This window comes from Gavialis gangeticus, unplaced genomic scaffold (genome assembly GCF_001723915.1).
Source record: "Gavialis gangeticus isolate Ggan-Ray unplaced genomic scaffold, GavGan_comp1, whole genome shotgun sequence".
Classification (NCBI taxonomy): Eukaryota; Metazoa; Chordata; order Crocodylia; family Gavialidae; genus Gavialis; species Gavialis gangeticus.
In genome coordinates this window covers 116831282-116850874 of record NW_017729025.1, presented here as the reverse complement: position 1 = coordinate 116850874, position 19593 = coordinate 116831282, and the positions used below count along the sequence as shown (strand labels likewise).

General features: G+C 42.3%; 1 protein-coding gene across 1 annotated transcript in view; it reads right to left on the bottom strand.

Annotated features, from left to right (window-relative positions):
• NELL1 (neural EGFL like 1) overlaps nt 1–19593 on the bottom strand; it is a 665093-nt gene that overhangs the window by 533716 nt on the left and 111784 nt on the right. The window contains exon 5 of the mRNA XM_019519959.1: nt 7213–7309. Within this exon, the coding sequence (XP_019375504.1) occupies nt 7213–7309 (97 nt within the window). The remainder of the gene's footprint in view (nt 1–7212; nt 7310–19593) is intronic.

The window sequence follows — 19593 nt, the reverse complement described above, 5'->3', positions numbered from 1 at the left end:
GCTGGCTTGCATCCATAGATGCTTCTCAAGCAAAACCTGGGACGTCATTCTCCTGTTATAGTCAGCCTTGGTGAGGCCACAGCTGGAGTACTGCGTGCAGTTTTGGACTCCACAATTCAAAAAGGATGTGGAGAAGCTTGAGAGAGTCCAGAGAAAAGCCACGCACATGAGCAGAGGTCAAGAAAACAAACCTTATGACAACAGGCTGAGAGCTATGGGGCTCTATAGACTGGAAAAGCGCAGGCTCCGGGGCGATCTGATGTCCACCTATAAGCTTATCGGGGTGTTCACCAGGATCTGGGGGAATGATTGTTCACCAGAGCACCCCAAGGGATGACAAGGTCGAACACTTATAAACTACTGCAAGACCATTTCAGGCTGGACATAAAGAAGAATTTCTTTACTGTCCGAGCCCCCAGGGTCTGGAACAGCCTGCCATCGGAGGTGGTTCAAGCACCTACATTGAACACCTTCAAGAGCAAATTGGATGCTCATCTTGCTGGGATCCTATGACCCCAGCTGACTTCTTCCCCTTTGGGCAGGGGGTTGGACTCGATGATCTTCCGAGGTCCCTTCCAGCCCTAATGTCTGTGAATCTGTAAAAACCCCAAAAGGTGGCATCATTCAGACTCTATACTGTCTTGAAGAACACAGTAAGGGAATAATAAGTATAACCATAGATAATAGTGAGAATAAGTCAAAACATCTAATCAAATGCCTAGTCCTAATCAAATGCCATGAGTAGTAACAGGTACCTGAACACGGATAACATTTATAAGTGCTTCTACCCAAATGCTAGAAGCCTAAAAAATAAGTTGGTGAGGAAAAATGCCTGGTATTAAATAATGACTTTGAATAATAGGCGTCTCAGGCCTGGTATGAGGTAAGGATGATAATCAATGGAATACAGGCAGGCAGCAGCATGCAGACATCCCCACCACCCTACACTGCACTGCTGCTGCCTGCTGCACAGTTCCGAGCACAGCTCTGTAGCGGCAGCAGGAGGTTGTGGAGGCAGCAGCAGTCACTGCCATCACAGCCCTCCAAGTAAGTGACAGCAGCCACTGCGTTTTAGCCCAAGCCCCAGCCACAGCCCCCATCCCTTGCTGTGGCTGCAGCGTCAGCCATAGAGCTCTGCTCCGGCCACATGCCAGCCTCCCTCTCCCCCTCCCCTGGGCAGCTGGCCAGACGGCACGTGTGTGGCCCACACATGGCGGGCACCACCACACTGCCCCCCGTATCACTTGCCCGCAAAGCCCCCTACAGAGGAGCACCCCTGCCCTCACCTCCTGGCCCTGCTTCCCGCTGCAATGTGCTGCCTGGGTCCAGCAGCACCCCCTGCTCCCTCAGCCCCCAACTATCTTCCCCAGCCCTGCCCCACAGCCCCAAAACCCAGGGGAAGGAGAGAGGGAGGCTGGCATGTGGCCAGAGCCTTTAGGAGCCTCTAGGATCCAGGGACGAAGGGCATGGCTCCACGGTGGCAGCACTTGCCCACAAACCCCCCCCACCCTGCATGCAGCCGCCACCACCTCACACCGCCACAGAGCCACGCAGGCAGTTGCAGGGCATGCCGCTGCATGCAAGCCCCCCATTTCACCCCTCAGCCGGGCGGCACATATGTGGCCCACCCACGGTGGTTGCCACCGCGCTGCTGCTGCCGCGCCCTGCGCCACTTGCCCACAAAGCCATTCAGGTGGCCATGGGATGGCAGGGCAGGGCACAGTGGCAGAGTTGTGGTGGCAGCCTCTGTGTGCGAACCTCCTGTCAGGCTGGCCAGCATGCATGTGACCCACAGAGTGGTACCCCTGGCCCTGCTCCTGGGAGTGGGCACAGGGGCACACTCTCCCCTTCTTGACCTACCTACCCCCCCCAGCACCTTCCCTTTTCCCCGCCCTGCTCCGCCTCTTCCCCCCACACACTTTACCTGCTGGGGTGGGTGTCAGTGTCTGTGGGTCTGGTCTGTGGGGGGTTGCAAGGGGCATCAGGAGGGCTGCTGAGACTGTTGGGGGGGAGTGCGGGACACCAGCAGCACTGGGAGGGACTGTGGGGGGCTTTTAATTTTTTATCACGGATTTTGGGTTTTTAACCAAAGAATTTGCCATTTTTAATCAGAGAAAACCAGGATCCCTGCAAATGAGGAAAACAGAAAAGCTTACAAACTCTGGCAGTTCGAGTGTGAAAGAGAAATAATGCCAGGAAAGAATTTAAGGGGTGTCCCACAAAATACATCAGAATCCAGCCAGAGAATTAGGTGAGGCCACGTTGTAAAAGGTACAATCAGGGATGATAAAGCCATAGCAGAGTACCTGAATGAATTCTTTGTATTATTTTTTACCACAGAAGATCCTGGGGAAATTCCCATACAGAATCAACCCGTCCTATTAGACAGGTCAGAAGAGTTGGACCACATTTAAGTGACAACAGAAGAAGTTTTAGAAAAAAACTGGAAAATGAAATACTGAGAAGTCACCAAAACTGGATGGCATTAACCCAAGAGTTCTGAAGAAAGTCAAAGGTGGAACTGAAGAACTGCTAGCAATAATATGTAACCTACCATTACAAATAGCCTCTGTGCCAAAGGACTGGCAGGTTGCCAATGTAACACCCATCTTCAAAAAGGACCCCAGAGGTGATCCTGGGAACTACAGACCAGTAATTCTCTCTTCCATCCCTGATAAGCAGATAGATTCTATAACAGGGGTGCTCAGCCTGTGGGCCAGATGTGACCTACAGAGCCATTGCATCTGGCCTGCCAGGCATCCCACAAGTGGTAGCAGGGCCACCCACCTCCACTGCCAAATTCCCATGCCTTCTCCCCCAGCACAGCCAGATCCAAGCCAGGTTAGGGCCAGGCCACATCCCCTTTCCCCCTGCCCAGCTGAATCAGGGCTGGCCATGCCCCTCTCCCCTCTGCCAGCTGAAGTAGGGCTGGGCCTATACCCCCTTTCCCACATAGGGCTAAATCAAGGCTGCCCCCTCCACCTGCAGGGCTGGATTGGGCTGGATTGCCCCTTGCCCCCTCCATGAAGCTGGATGGGACCCTGCCATGCCCACCCAAGAGCCAGATTTGGGCCACCATCCACATTTGGTTTGTAAATGGAAGGGGCAAGACCCATGTAGCCCACCTAGGAAAAAGGTTGAGTACCACCAATCTATAACAAGGAATAAAATCAAGCAGTCACATAGACAAATATAAGCTGCTGGGGAAGTCAACCTGCTTTTTGCAAATGGAAATCCTGCCAGACAAAGGAAAGTCCTGACATAAATCTGCTGGAGTTCTTTGAGGGAGTTAACAAGTATGTCGACAAGGAGGGTCCAGCTAACCTAATACATTTCGACTTTCAAGAAGCTTTTGACAAGCTCCCTCAACAAAGGCTTATTAAAAAAAAGTGAGTTGCCACCAGATAGGAGGGAAGGGTCTTTCAAGGACTAGGAACTGGTGAAAAATAGGAAACAAAGTGTAGAGTTAAAGGTCATTTTTCAGAATGGAGGGAGGTCTAATAAGGATCCTGGAGAGATCTAGAATGGGCCCAAGTTTATTCAACATTCTCATCAATGATCTAGAAATAGGGGTGCACAGTGAAGTTTCCAAGTGTGCAGATGATACTAAATTATTCCAGGTAGTGTTCCAGGTAGGTATTGTGGTGCTATATAAATTAATAGAACATACTTGTCAATATATATTTTCAAAGCTCCTATCACATGGCATCTAGACACTAATAAAGGTTATTATAAGCAGTGAGATCTACGCATAAGGGAAATGATCTCTATTCTTTTTTGAGTTTAGTCATTGTATTCTCTTGCAAAATATGCTGTTGAGTTATTTTTTTATTTGGTTCTTTTGAAAATATCTTACTGAAGACTAAGGAGAGCAGGGTAAGATAATTTGTTATCAACTTTTGGGAGGGTGTTTTGGAGGTTTGGGACTATTGAAAAGGCTCTTTCCTCCTGCTCCCTAAAAGTTTCTTTACTTTTTTTCCTATCCCTGCTCCAACAAGCCTCAATAGCCAGGAAGCCTGAAGGGTTGACAAACATTAGCTCAGTCTTTCAAAAGGAATAATTTATGTGATTTTTGTTTGGGTTCGCTAAATTTCATGCAATTTTGCTAAGGAAATTTTCTTAGCCTTTCAAGGTAGCCATATCTTGCTTACGTTTGATCTCTTTGCTGTCAGCACACTCCACTGTCCACCTCAAGTCTGATCATGCAAGGGGCAAGTAACTTATACAAAGCAGTGAAGGCTGTCAATTCCCAGTTATCTGAATGGGAGTTTAATTTACTCAGCACATTATAGGGCAGGGGTGCTCAAATGGCAGCATAGTATACTAATACTGTGAAATATTTATTTCATATTTTATCTCTCTAAATATAAAGGGTCAAATTCTAATCCCCTTACTTATGCCATATATCTCTGTCCTCCAGTATTCCCACAGACCCAATGGGACTAATCAGGGAATAAACAAGTCAGAATCTGTCTTCCATTACTTAGCTTCATAATCTCTTCTTGATCCTAACAGGATGTGTCCAGTGTGTGAGAGGTAAACAGATAAATATAACTCAAAATGCATATTTATGCTATTATTATTACTCATATTTAAAAAGAGGAGAGAAGAAGAAAGCAGGAAACAATTAGTTAATTACATCGCTATAATCCTAACATGTTAGGAATTATTATGATTAGACTGAAAATGCAGAACAAAACCCATAGCTTTTAGACAGAAATGCTAACACAGCTCTCCCACACATACCCATTCTTTTTTAACGCTCTTATTTCCCTGCAGATCTCTGTTTACACTGAAGAAAATAGTTCTATTTTTTATATGCTAAAACACTGAAACAAATTGCTTTGAAAAGAGAAGAGAGGTCCTGCTGAGCATGTAAATATACGGACGGATATGTGTACTGTTTATAAACTGGCAAAATCCCAAGTTTTTGCAATGGGTATCAAAAAAAAAAAAAAAAAGATTTCTGAAACAAGCAGGATTAAAAAATGCAACCAATTATGTATTTCTGCCCTGCAGACAGTTAGTAAAATATTCAAGCCTACATAAAGCAAAGAAAGGCACTTGTCGACTTTCATTATGATCAATAAAATCTGGCAGCTCATTAGCATATCATTAACTTCCCTGCTGTTTCCAAAGTGTTAATGCGTAGAAATATTAATTTACAAACGTATAATATCCCAGAGTTCTTAGACTCTGGCTGTCTGCACAAAATAAGAATTAAAGATGGGCGAATCCAATAGAACTTCTGTTTTTCTATGTGGCTATAAACATATGTTTACCATCTGTGGAATTATGGGAAGCAGCTGAGGTAAAAAACAACAGCTGTAGAATAAAATAATACTATCAATTTCACTTCACAGAGACAGCTCAGCTGTTGCAACAAGAAATAAAGTCCAAGTAAAGTGCAATTCATGGCCTCTTATGTAAATTTATGTATTTATTTATTTATTTTTTACAGTCATGGAAGTAGAACCCCAAATGATTTCACCTGGTACAGCTGAGACATTGTTTAGATGTACCAATATGCAGTTATGAATTTAATGCTTTATCTGGATTTTGAAAGGTGAGTGGGATCCTCAAACACCAGTAACCTGTATAATAAGCTTCAATACCAAGTGCAGCTAAACTGGTAATCAACTGTTTTGCTAACGGAAAAACATCTCAAGCAGGGATGCGGAAAAACAGATCACTAATCTATGGATCCATTAAAGGGTGTTCCTTTAATCTGAATGAATCCATAGATTGCTCTGCGGGCCATGAGCTGAGGAACTTATCAGAAAAACTGCTGTACATTGCCCAACAACCGATTATACTCCATGCTCATTAGTCAGCAACAGATTCATTGCTGTATCTATTGGACATGAAATTAGATGCGACAGTTGGGCAGCTTTTGCTAAAACTTTGCCTGTGAAGCACAGTATTAATTTTTAAATTTTACAATAATTCAGCTTAGGCTTTAAAGCCAGCCAAGCTTACCGGAGGATAAAGAGGAGTAGAAGGAGAAATAAAAAACTGGAAAGGAGGTTCCCAGGTTTTAAGGTATTTATCTGCAGTGGCACATTAATTCTGCCCATCTCCATCATCTTTCAACTGGTCTGGTTCATCATGATGTCTTGGGGCATCCCACAAATGGAAAAAGGCTAAGAAAGCCATTATAGCCAGCAGGCATGCTCCCTGTCAGCTACATCAGTGAGAATAAGCTACTGGACACCTAGGCTGCCTACACGTGTACTCGTGGGCGTTCTCATTAGAACATGTCAGAGCAGACTCAATTAATCCAGTTTGCTCTATGATCTAATGAGAACGCTGCAGCGTCACCAGAGCATCACACATATGAAGCCCCCACATGTTTTAAAATGGCCGCAGAGCACTTTAAACCTTGTCGAGTGAGGTTTAGATAAAGCATCCTACAGCCATTTTTAAATGTACAGGGGTTTAATACACATGACAGTGAGGCATTTTAATTAAAGTGGCTGCCCAGAACCATTCCAATTAAAATGCCCCCCACTCCCCACCCCCTGAGCATGTGTAAAGGCAGCTCTACTTATGCCTGGTTGGTTACCAAGAGAAAACAAGAAGTCAGCAGGTTTCAATATTTTCTCACTTCTGTGCAACCTCAGCTTTCAGGATATCAAAATGTAGTTCATGGTTCAACATATTTCCCGGTGAATGACTAACAGATGCAATTTCTTTCATAGGTGGAAACAGGACTAAAAGACAGGAAGCGTTCTAAGGTAGAGTCTCAACTCTACCGGGCCTTTCAACAAGGCACAAGCATTCTGCATGATCACAAATAGCTGTGCAGGTGTGAGGAAAGGGAGACCAGCAAGGATCTTCTATTTGACAGAAGTCAAAACAAGCTTCAGTAATGAAAAATGGAAACTCTAGAAGCAAGCAGTATTAAGAGATGCATTGTTACCCACCCATATTCTATGCCCCAGCATCAGACTTTACCCCTTCGTGATCCAGGATAAAATACAGCAGGAGGTGGAGGAGCTCTTTCCACTCTCTGGGAAATAACAATGTTAACGGCTGATGAATGTTGACGGCTATACTGTGCAATATCCCTTTTGTTAGAAGTTGTATCCATTCTTGCATTTCTCAGAAACCCAGACTCCCACTAAAATTCCAGCAGAGATTTGGAGTATTCAAGGTCATAAGGCAGGATATGCTGTTATCTACCATTTGCTACTGTATATATATGCTTACCTTAAAGAAACCATGTTTCCTATTTCTCTGTCCAAGCCATAAGCTGCTTCCTGGGGTCAAATTTGTTTCTGGAGGATCTATGACACGTTCGTAAATCCTGTGGAGGGAAATATCATCATTTGATACAGTTCTCTTTTTCTCTCTGAAGTTTTTTAATTAAAAAAAGATCAATGATGAAAGAAAAAAGATATAAAGTTGAACCCAAAGAAAAAAATGTCTCCAGAATAAAACATTAATATGCAGCCATTTGCTTAAAACATATTTAATTTCATTTTGTAAAAAGTTTATTAAAAACAAAAAGCACAAAACAGTTTGTATTCTCTTAAAATCTGCATTTAAAAAAAAGAGTGAAATGCACCCCTGTGCAGCAACGCCATACAAGGTCTTAGCACTCCCTAAGGGAAGAGCTGCATTAGCAAGCAATGAAGTCACTGCACCATTGAAGAAGATAAAACTGTAGCCACCCTAGAGCACCCTCTGACCATCAGGCCCCAAAGGTGTTCACAGGCAAACCACACCACCAGTTCACAAATATTAGGACCCAGATGGTACCTCCCCTAACACAAACCATGTATCTTGAAAAATTACAGGGATATATGAGTTTGAGTTTTCAACCAGTATGAAGAACCACTGGAGAAGAAGCCAAAACAGGTTTCTGGACATTAAGGGTGCTTTCTGGAATTATGTCTAGACTCTCTCTGTCCTTGTTTGGCTCCAGCCCTGCTTATTCCATTCCTCTCCCTTCCCCTTTTCCAACACTTCCTCACAGCCACCTCAGATTCACTCCATACATGGTTTTTCTCCCCTGCCCTGTTCCACCCCATTCACTTTCCCCACAAAGCCCCCTTTCCCTTCTCTTTATTTTCCACTTCATTTATCTTCTCCTAGCCATCAGTTAAAAAAAGGGGTGGGGGCATTAGTATACTGCCTATTGCTATCACATAATTCCCTCTGCTTTTACATTACACCTCTTTCTTACCATGTCTTGCCTATTTAGACTGTAAACACTTTGTGATTGGGTGTGTTTTTGCTTGTGTTGTATCTAGCACAACAGGGCATCATTCTTAGTTGGCCCTTAGGCACTATAGTAATAACAAAAAATACTGAATGTTTAATCAGGATTAAAGTACTGCATAAATGCTGCACAGGCCACCTAAAGGGGGTAATTTTCATCCCACATACTTAAAAGGAAAGATTAGCATTAGCTCATAATAAATTGATTCAATGTGGAATTTTCAAAAGTAAGTATTTGGAGTTTGACAGGTTTTTTTTTTTTTTTTTTTTTTGGATAAATTATAATAAGTAATATTAACAATAACATTTGAAAGCTTAAATAGCCCCTTTTATTCTGGATTGAAAAGCACTTTACAGTGGCGAATAAGTATTATTATCATCTTACATATACGAAATTTCAAGTACTGGAAGGTTAAGTGACAGTGGTAGAGGCAGGAATGTAATACAAGACTCTGGATTACCATATCCTTTTCCATATCCTTTTCCCTATAGAGATGCTGCTATTTTGTTTGTTTTGGAACCACAGATGCACTGCCTTGTATCAGAAAAGGCATGTCATAACTGAAGCCTGGGAAAGATGATGAAATAAATTTCCATTACACTAACTTGCAGAGGAGTACTATTGTTCTGTATCAGACCAGTAAGACAGTCAACTGAATAGATTCTGAACAGGTCAAGTCCTGTAATGTATCTGTATGTTTAATAAGAAATGGATGAAGGTTTTCTTCCTCTCTCCCATGTTACAGCTGTAGTTTTAGAATGAATGCTAGAAGGAGGCTTTAAAGAAAAATACAAGTCAACCAGCACAACTCAGTACACAGTTATCCTTCCATTTACACTTAGACTAGTTTTCCCGTCTACTTAAGCGCACACTCACCTAACGTGAGCACTGATTTTTGTGTTATAAGTTGCCATGTTATTTAGAAGTTTACGCATTTTTCGAGACCTAAAATGACCACTGAGTTTTAAGGAACTTTTAAAAAAGCATTGCTAAATTTTAATGTCAAAGTACAAAGAGCCAAGAATGAAGACGTATTCTTCCCATATTTGTTTACCACGAGGAAGAGGAGGAAACAGTTTGTCAGATTAATGGGGGAACAATCTGTCCAAAGAGCCACAGGCAGGAAAACTTTATATTTTTCTGAAATAATAAGAAAAACAAAATAGTTATATTAAACTCTACTGCTAAGAACAGTAGCAAAGAGTTTAAAATAGTTCTTTACATATTTGTGGACATGTCTACACAAGACACTATGTCAACAGAGTGATGCACAACAGCAATGTAGCTCATCACTACAGCAATGAAGTGTGGATGGGCTACAGCGACATAGCTGCTAAAAATAACCATGCGCCATCATTTACTACTTCCTAAAGCAAATAATAAATGATGGTGCAGTAACAGCTGAGCTGTGGGGGCCACGTGTTGACGTGCCCAGTTTGTGTTAATTACTTAAATTTACCTTAATTATAAGCAGCCCTAATTCACATTTCCTAACATGCTGCGGTATAAAAATACATTTCTCCAATGTAAAAATACTTTGCAATCATCAAAACCCTATGATATTTTTGCTTCTGCTAACTAAATACCTATCCCACCAGTAAAATTATCACACTGAGTTATTTTATTTGTTTGAGCATCAAAACAAGGTAGTATTCTTCCAAATCATGTTTTAAGAATTATGGGAATTTTGCATGTATTATCTATATCAATATTTTAAAAAGTAAGCATTTCCTTTCTGCTTAACACATGCAAAATTAAACATCTACTCAAATGCAAAAGTGCTTTAAAAGGCTAAACAAGTAACAGAGTAATTGACATGCTCCTTGAGAAAGCTAGGCGCTGAATTACATGATCACATTAGGAATTTCTCTTCAGATATATAGCACATCTTTATTCATGAGTCGGGTTAATAACGTCCGCTCTGGAAAGCGTATAGTCTTCTAAAAGACTAGTCAATATTCTATGAAGAACTCCATTTTCTGTTAAGAGATAAAGCCCTGATACTTAAAACTAAGCTATACAGTGGGTTCAACAACACTACTTGTGAGGGAATACTGGAGTTTTATTTACTTGTTCTAGTAAAAGGCTGTGAAGAGACTCCACAATATCTATCTTCAATTATAGAAGAACTATTTTTTCATTATAAAACATACAAATCAAGATATATTACACAACAGCGGCTAGTAAAGCAAGCAAAACATTGGCTTGCATCCCTAGATGCTTCTCAAGCAAATCCCGGGACGTCATTCTCCTCTTGTACTCAGCCTTGGTGAGGCCGCAGCTGGAGTACTGCATCTAGTTTTGGGCTCCACATTCAAAAAGGATGTGGAGAAGCTTGAGAGAATCCAGAGAAGAGCCACATGCATGATCAGAGGTCAGGAAAACAGACCTTACAACGACACGCTGAGAGCCATGGGGCTCTTTAGCCTGGAAAAGCACAGGCTCAGGGGTGATCTGATGGCCACCTATAAGTTTATCAGGGGTGACCACCAGTATCTGGGGGAACGTTTGTTCACCAGAGCGCCCCAAGGGATGACAAGGTCAAACGGTCATAAACTACTGAGAGACCGTTTCAGGCTGGACATAAGGAAGAATTTCTTTACTGTCCGAGCCCCCAAGGTCTGGAACAGCCTGCCATCGGAGGTGGTTCAAGCACCTGCATTGAACACCTCCAAGAGCAAATTGGATGCTTATCTTACTGGGATCCTATGACCCCAGCTGACTTCCTGCCCCTTGGGCAGGGGGCTGAACTCGATGATCTTCCGAGGTCCCTTCCAGCCCTAATGTCTATGAAATCTATGAAACAGTTCAATAATAGCATATAAAGAAGACAAATGAAACAAACGAGCAGTTTATCTTTGACTTGCCTGAAGATTTAACACAGGGGGGTTTTTTTGTTTGTTTGTTTGTTTGGGGGGGTTGCTTTTTGTTTTTTTATAGGAGACAGTTGTATTGACCTTTTTTGCAGTGTCCTTTCAGAAGGCCTTATTCATAAGGTATGTTCTGCGGACTCTTCATTTTTTCTCTGGCTGTTGTTCTATTCTAATCACATTTCTGAAGCATCTATCTAGCTTATCCTTCAGGCACCATTCAGATTAAAAATAAATGGTTTCTGTACCTTATTCTATGTATATTCTGATGTTTAGGAGTTTGGGGACGGGGTATTTATTTTCTATTAAATATATCTTCTCTGGATCTTTCAATTAAATGTGTTTATGATTGAAGAGTATATGCCAACTGTGGAAAGTGATCAGGATTCACTTAATTTCTACATTACAGAAGTTGGATTATGTTATTTGGTTCATCACTGATGTGAATCTACCTTATTACTATATATCACTGAAATCAGTGAAACGCGAAAAGGCCCTTGCAAGCAACAGCAACAATATGGCCTATCACTACATTAAATCTTTGATGAATGAAAAATTAAAATCCACATCTGGATTCATAAAGAAAAAAAAGAAGACTTTAAAGACCATCAGTAATGTAACACTATACCCAATTGTGAGCAGTTATATATTGAATCCAAGAGTGACAAGCAGAGCTGACTACAGGGATGTGCGGGGGCCTGTGTAGGAGGGAAAAGGGGGGCAAGCAGCCACAGCACGAAGCCAGAGGCATGCAGCAAACAACTGGAGTTGTGGCGCCCTCAGCACATGCCAATAGCGCTGTCCACTGGACATTTACGACACTGTTCGCTTGGCCCCACAAAGCGCAGGGCCCGGGGAGTTCACCCTGATTCGCGCCCCCACAAGGGACAGCTCTGCTGACAGGATAGATATATGTGCAAAAAGATGCTTCATATCAATAAATACAAAGGTATCACTGATTCATAATAATACTTTGCACTGCATTACATTCACAGTCATAAGATCTAACAAAAATTAAATCAACGGGCTTTAAAATAGTATGGAATGAATTCTTACATGAACACAGATAGGTAACTGAGGCATACCAAGTTGTAACTGACGTAAGTTTGTGACAGAAAGGAATAGAAACCAGACCTTCAGGCTTCCATCTCATGCCTTAACCAGAAGGGTAACTGTAAAATTACCAAGCACTAAGAGAATGGCTTTCAGAAAAAAGAGATTTCACTGATAATGAAGGCTTCTGCCTCTAAGGGAGGTTCATGGTGGTACTTACTGATGTGGAAGCCATCACACAGGGGACAGACTATGGAAAAGAGGGCCTGCAAGCAATGCAAAGATATAAAGCTAAGCACCACTACCCCTATGCTTCTTGCAAATCCATCAAGATTTGTACAACACCTAAGTGATCATCAGGGCTTTTCTGTATTTGGGGAACCTATAAAATGCACATGATAATGATAGAAATCACAGAATCAGAGAAAAGTATGGCTGGAAGGGACCTCTGGAGGTCATCTACTCTAACCCCTGCCTGAAGTAGTATGATCCCTATCCAAACTATGGTGTGTAAATTGTTGTCTAAACTCTTGCTAAAACTACATAAACAACCCTGTTGCACAATTAAAAGGCATAGCACCTTAATCTGCCACAGATAAAGCAAGGAGACTGTGGTGGATAAAGTCCTACTGCAGCAAGAAATGTTAAAATATGTTCAAGAGATTCAAGAAGAGGACCACAACCCCCATAGTCCATACCAATCTGACCATGTAGTAAAATGCCTTTCCAACACCTAATGTGTTGATCGGTCTGACCCTAAGCATTGGGACAGGATCCTTTAGCCAGGACCCTCTGGGTTTGAGTCCCAGCAGGAGCACTGGCACACCCCAGTTAAAATCCTCAGCTTTGGCTGCAGCCAACACCCAATGCTTCTGAGGAAAGTAAAAAATAAACCATGACACATGTAACACCAGGAGGGGGGAAAAATCCTTTCTAGCTCCATATGGCAACCATAAAAGGCCAGAACTCCTAAGCCCATGAAGTTTAACCTCCTTTGTAAAGCACAACAAGATCTACTGATGAAAAACACCATACAAGAGCATATTGCAAATACTTTTAAAAAGTTACACGTATTATGTCGGTTCTCTCACAGAAGGGATATTTGACCATGAAAAACTGTATGTTGTGTCTAACTATATCCAAAAGTCCCCTTCTTGCTTGGAGACTATATAGTAATTCCCCACCCCTTTCTCTTCCCACGCTTTAAGGTAGATTCACATCACCAGGGGATTTCCTCTATACCTTTCTCTAATTTCCTCTTTTTGTGTTGGACTGTCTCACTTACTACCTACGGTGCTTTCCTTCACACCAACCATTGTTATATGTTGTGTACTGAATAGCAAAATTATACCTACCACACTCCTGATTTCTGAAGTGCTGACAGACAGTTCTTCAGAGACTGGGTTTCAAACACATTTGACACTGATGCCCACATGGAGCATTTTGCAAGAGAGGGAATGCTCAGAATGAGGACTCCTGAGTACCGCACACACTAAAATTATTGTGGTCTGTGTTGTCCCTCCAACATCAAGAGACCCAGGTCTTCAGGTTAATGGAAGCTCTGTTCTGTGCGTCAGCATTTTAAGATTTATGACTACTAGCATTTACTGTCCAAGTGATGCACTATTACACTGTTACATTGTTATACTTGTATATTTCAAAATTGTTACAACAGCCCCAAAACAGTGGCAAATCATGCCCTTCTCTGAAATACTCATTGAAGAAAATAGTCCAGATTTATCAAACCACTTCCCAATTTACTTACATTTACTTAAAAGTCAACTGATGAAAGCATATAACATCTCTACAGAATCTCTCTACAGAACACATACTTACATTGCCTGTGCCTTCCAGCTTACCAAAGAATGGCATCAATTCAAGGAATATCTTTTTTAAGCAAGCATCTAAAATTATCACCTGTGCAAACAGGCAATATGATACAAGTAATACAACAATACAAGAAACCTTGCCTGTATAATAATGCTCTTAGGCAGACAAACGTGGCCATGCAGTTATGTGGCATCACAGACATGTTTGCAGCACCACATACTGCACATTCAGCTTTCCTCTGTGCTGCAAGGTAGCAGCATGGCTGATTTTTTTGACCCCTGGATATGCAGAGGTCAAAAAAAACACCAGAAAGAAAAGCGGAGAGGTGCAGGCAGGGACAACATGTGTCACTCAAAACCAGAGCCTGGCAGGCCCAAGCCACACTGTGGCTACCAGCCAGACTCCAAGCGGCAGGATTGCCACTGCTGCAGCCCCAGGAGGCCCCCAGGACCCCAGGTAAGGCTTCGGTGGTCAGTCCAGCGCTGGCCCCAGCCTCCCCTACCCAACCTAGGGTAACCTGCCACGCAGCAAAGGGTAAATGGCACAGGCATTTCCCAGGGACAAACGTATGAACCAAACGTCTATACTTGTGTGGACATAGCCTTAGAGCCAATCAATGGAAGTATATGAGAAGATATACACACATACACTGTTTCATATATGAACATATTCCATTGCCTTAGGTATTATACATGGCCCCAGTTATGTAAGCACAGTATTATTTTTAATGTATTTATTAAATCCACCTCTAAGATAAGGAACTGTTATGAAACCCATTTTACAGATGGAGAACTGAGGCACAGAACAGTGAGGCGATTTATCCAAGTTCACAAAAGAAATCTATGGCCCAGCAATGACTTCATCCCAGATCTCTGAAGGGTTATGCTAGTGCTCTAACCAATGAACTATCCTTCCTAACAAATATCATCTATAGCATAGTGTGACTTCAAAATAGTGTTGAGAAAACTAAGCTGGGTTTGAACCGCTTAGTTCAGTAGTGGTAGTTTAGTCCAGCAGCACAGAGTTCACCATAGGCTGCAGGAAAGAAGGCAAAATTACCCTGTGCTGAACTTTTTGCTATCCCAGACTGCTACAAGCACTGTGCTAGCTTACATAAAGCTACCTTGGGTACCTCTACAATGTACTTACTGTATTCACAGTGCTGTAATAAGCTTCCCTCCTCTAATGCAGACTGCTTATACAGAATGGCAAGTTAAACCTGGAAAGTCTTAGAAGATATATCCATCTTTGCGGAGAGGTGACTTTACTTCATGCATATCAGAAGCATGTATGAGAAGCATTTGGGGGTCATTTGAAATCCTCTGCTATGACAGAAAAAAAACAATGTGTTATTGACATTAACAGGAGATTCAAGCAAATATGGATTACCCAGGAATTGTCATTAATCAGGCTTCTAAATGAATGGAATTATATATTAAAAATAAAACATTACTGTGAGTACTGTAACATTTAAAATCACTACCCCCCAAATCATGGAAATCCATTTGAATCTAAAACAATAGTGAGTAATTAAAGAGATGTAGTTTCCACATCCAGGTTCTTCTCAAAACAGTATAGTTATGCTTTACATGCACCAGATTTATTCCACACCTCTGCTTTCCTTTATCATAATGTAACTAACAGATTTCAGCCTGAATATCACTGTGCCTAGGGTAGATCAGTGCAGAACTTTCATGTTCCAGTCCCTATGCCCGTTTTTTTAAAAATTCTCAGATCTTGAATATTGCTGAATTGTAGATTACTGGACCTCCTTAGTCTAGGGGACTGGGCAGAAGTTCCAGCTCCCAGCAGCAAGGTGAGTTACAAAAAAGAATTTCTGCTTCTCTAAGCCTGACCCTAAAGCTTGATATTCTATCATAGGCCTTTCCCCCCCAAAAATACACATTTTGCCTGTCCTGTCCGTATCTAACTACTTCAGATTCTTTATACCAGCATGTCAAACATAGAACCTGTGGGCTGCATCCAGCCCATGGACATGGGTTACCCGGCCCACAGAGCTTCTTACCATAGCTGCCAGCAGCAAAGGAGTTAATATTCCCACCATTTAAAATCAAGCCTAAAACCTCTCGTGTTGGCCACCAAAAAAGGCAACGTACCCAAAATAAAAGCAATCTACTGAAAGTTTGCCCTGTATGTTTTTTGGCTTCCCCTAATATGAGGAAACTGTTGATTAGATAAGGTAATTAAATAGGTCTCAAGCTGTAAGATTCCAATATTGGCATCCATCTTTATTTCTTTCCTCTGAAAGGCTTAAGAATTATTTTTAGAAAGGGATGCCATGTTGTCCTTACATACTTCTTCAAGGCGCTATTTCTTCCCAACAAAAATGTGTGAATACCAACATGATTTTTTAATAGTATTTTTGAATTAGGACGTGTTATTTGACAAACCTTCAGTTTTGTAGCAAATTTAACTGAATTATTCATCCAGTTTTCAGCTCTGTTTTTGAAAAAAAATAATCTTCTTGGGAAAAATGCTGATGTTTCATGCTCTCTCCCCGTCATGCTATAAAATTTCACAATCGCTGAGCAAGAGGAAAGCAATGTAGATAAAATTTTAGGTTTTGAAGGAAGACTTTCATTATTAAATTTGGAGCATACAATAGTAACTGCCAACTATTTAATCAAAAAGTTACTGTTCAGCTCTAGGGGAAAAATAGAAGGTGTCAAATAATACCATTTGTGTTAAATAAAAGCCTAGAAAGTTCTTGCTCAAATTTAAAGTTCTTTTCAAACTCAAGTGCAATAATTTAAACTGTAATGGTACATTTCATTGATTTTCTTTATAATCACCAAGATAAGTTGAGGTTTCGCTACTTATCAGATTAATTATCCTTTCTGTTGCTGACCTCTCTGAGCTACAAAATTTAAATTTAAAAATAAGTGTGTTCACAAAAAATTCTTAAAGCAGCCCGTTTTTCTAACTAAGAGCATGATAAGGGATAAGAAAAAGAAACTACAAAAGAAAACTGAGATGTTTTGAGCACAGAATGTTTTCTTTTACAAAAAATCATGTAAGTAGGGCAAATTCAGAGAGATGCTACAGGTCCTGCTTGAGCTATCTTTTGTCAGATTTTTACCTGAGAAATATTTTCATTAAATATTACATAAATCAAGCATCACATTGTAAACAACTATACTATTTTTCATGACCTCTTACAAAGCTATGGGTGATTATCTGATTATGGTTTTTTTGGGTACCAAGTACCAACAAGAAATTTTAGGTTATGATTCTTTATTTCTTTTTTTTGTTTAAGATCAGCAAACAGCCTCAGAAAAGTTGTTCCTGATCACAGGATACGGAAGGACTTCCCAAATAACGATTTGTCTTAAACTGTTATATAATGCATTTCATTAATGGCTCTCAAGCCACTTTATAAAAGAAGTCAATATTCTCATGCTCATTTTCCAGATGGGAAAACTGAGGTCATGGACAGAGGTGCATTTGAGTACTCTGGGTGTGTCTACACAAGACGCTTTACTGCGAAGTAGCATAACTTACTGTGCAGTAAGCAAGTGCATCTACATGTGCACATGCTTACTGCATAGTAAACCTCACTAATCACAATAAATTTGCTACCTACAAATACAAGTAGCAAATTTACTTGCAATTGCAAGTGCACAGTAGTGCTCATGTAGATGCCTGACCAGGAGCAAATCTGCTCCTGGTCAGCCAGCCGCAAGGAGGCAGGAGATTGCTCCCTGACCCCATGAGCTGCCTGCAATCAGGCAATCAAGGCACAGGGCTTGGAAAGAGCTGCAGGGCTGGGGCAGGTCCCAGCCCCCTGCCCCAATCTGCCAGTGGGGCAGCTAGCAGCAAGTCCCCAGTGGATCAGGGCAGGTGGCTGGGACCTCCCCACCCCTGCAGCTCTGTCCAAGTCCCCTGCACCAACCAGAGAACAAGGAATGGGAGAGGAACATAGTCCCTGCCCAGCAGCAGGCAGCCCCCTGGGAGCAGGGAGCAGGGAGCAATGTCTCAGCCCTGGCCAAAAGACAGCTGTCTCCTGGCCCGATGCTCCCTGCCAGCCCCTGAGCTAGCACCCAAAGCGAGACTAGACCTCCCCTCTGGTGGCAGCAGGGGCTGACTGTAGATCCCCAGGAATCAAGAACAGTTTGCTGCCATTAGCAGCAAATCTTCTCCCACTTCCCTACACATGTAAACACCTGCCTGGGAGCATTTACTCGCAAGTGAACTGCTCCCAGATCTAATGCACGTGTAGACACACCCTCTGTTTTCTGATTCAAATTTGGAGCACTTCCGTGCCATACAGAAATGTGGCAATCCTCCATGCCCTCCTTCTGAAGTACTTCAAAATTACCACATCAGCATGCAGTGGGAATACTCTCCAGCCAGGAAGCATAACAGAGGGCTGCTCAGTTTTCCAGCATCCAACAGTGCTCCTCATCCCACATGGAGGGTTTAGAGAGAGTAGGATGGACAGCCAAGAAATGCTATTCTGTGTGCTCAGCTGCCCTAAGGAAGCTTTGGGTTGCAGGGGACAAGGCAGGCAACCCATCAGAGAGAGAAGGCTAGGGGGGATGAAGCAGGATAGGCCACTGTGGGATGCTGGACAACTGAGCAACATCTGTCACACTTTGCTGGAGCGTACAAACATTTCCTCATTTTTTTAGAATAATTTTTTAAGCACTTTTTGAAGCATTTCTTCAGCCATGCATATCTGTAGGCTCACTGTCTGAAGAGCCTCACAGGTGTTAGGAGTGCCACAAATAGTGAATATGTCTAGGACCTCACCAAGGTCATCCAGCCAAAACTAAACCCCTAAGCTGGCATTCTATGCTGCTTACCCAAGTTCATATGAACAGCAGAGGTTTCATGAAAGTGAGAGGCCCTGGTACAATGACCAGAACCAGATACACTGGGTGAATCTATACATGCATTTTACCACAGAGTAGACTAATTAGCTGCACAGTAAAGCTTCACATGTGGCAGTCTTAGGCTGCAGTAAACTAACTGACTCCACAGTGAGATAGTACAGTTGGGGATAGTAGTATCTTATGGCAGAGTACTTAATTGCAATTAAACCGCAGCATAAATTGCACCTGGTCAGCCCAGGGAGCTGGGGGTCAGATTCCTGCCTGCTGCCTAGCCACAAGGCTATGCACTTTTGGTACCCTCATGCCCCTGCCAGCTCCTCTGCTGCCCAACATCACTACCTGGAACCCAGGGCTGACCCCCACTGCTCCCTGCCAGCCCAGGCCTGCTCTCCCTTTACTCATATTGTTGCTGTCCCAGGTGCACATGTAGACACTGTGCCTTAGAATAGTTTACTTCAGCTCAAACTGCTCCAGAGCTTGTTGATTCCCATTAATTGCATGTGTAGATACACCCACTATAGGAAAATACAGAGGATGAAATGTGCCTGGACTAGATCCAGAAATGGATTCCAGGCCCTTCTGATTCTGAGTGTTACAGCATGAAAGTTTTAGCTGTCTATGGGCATGTCCATACCATGATGGCAGCATCTGCCATTAGTACAGTCCTGACTATATCCCTATCACCTGCCATTGCTTACATACTCAAATCCAGTACACAAGTCAAGCTATGTGTCATAGTCATTCCCAGTAACGATAC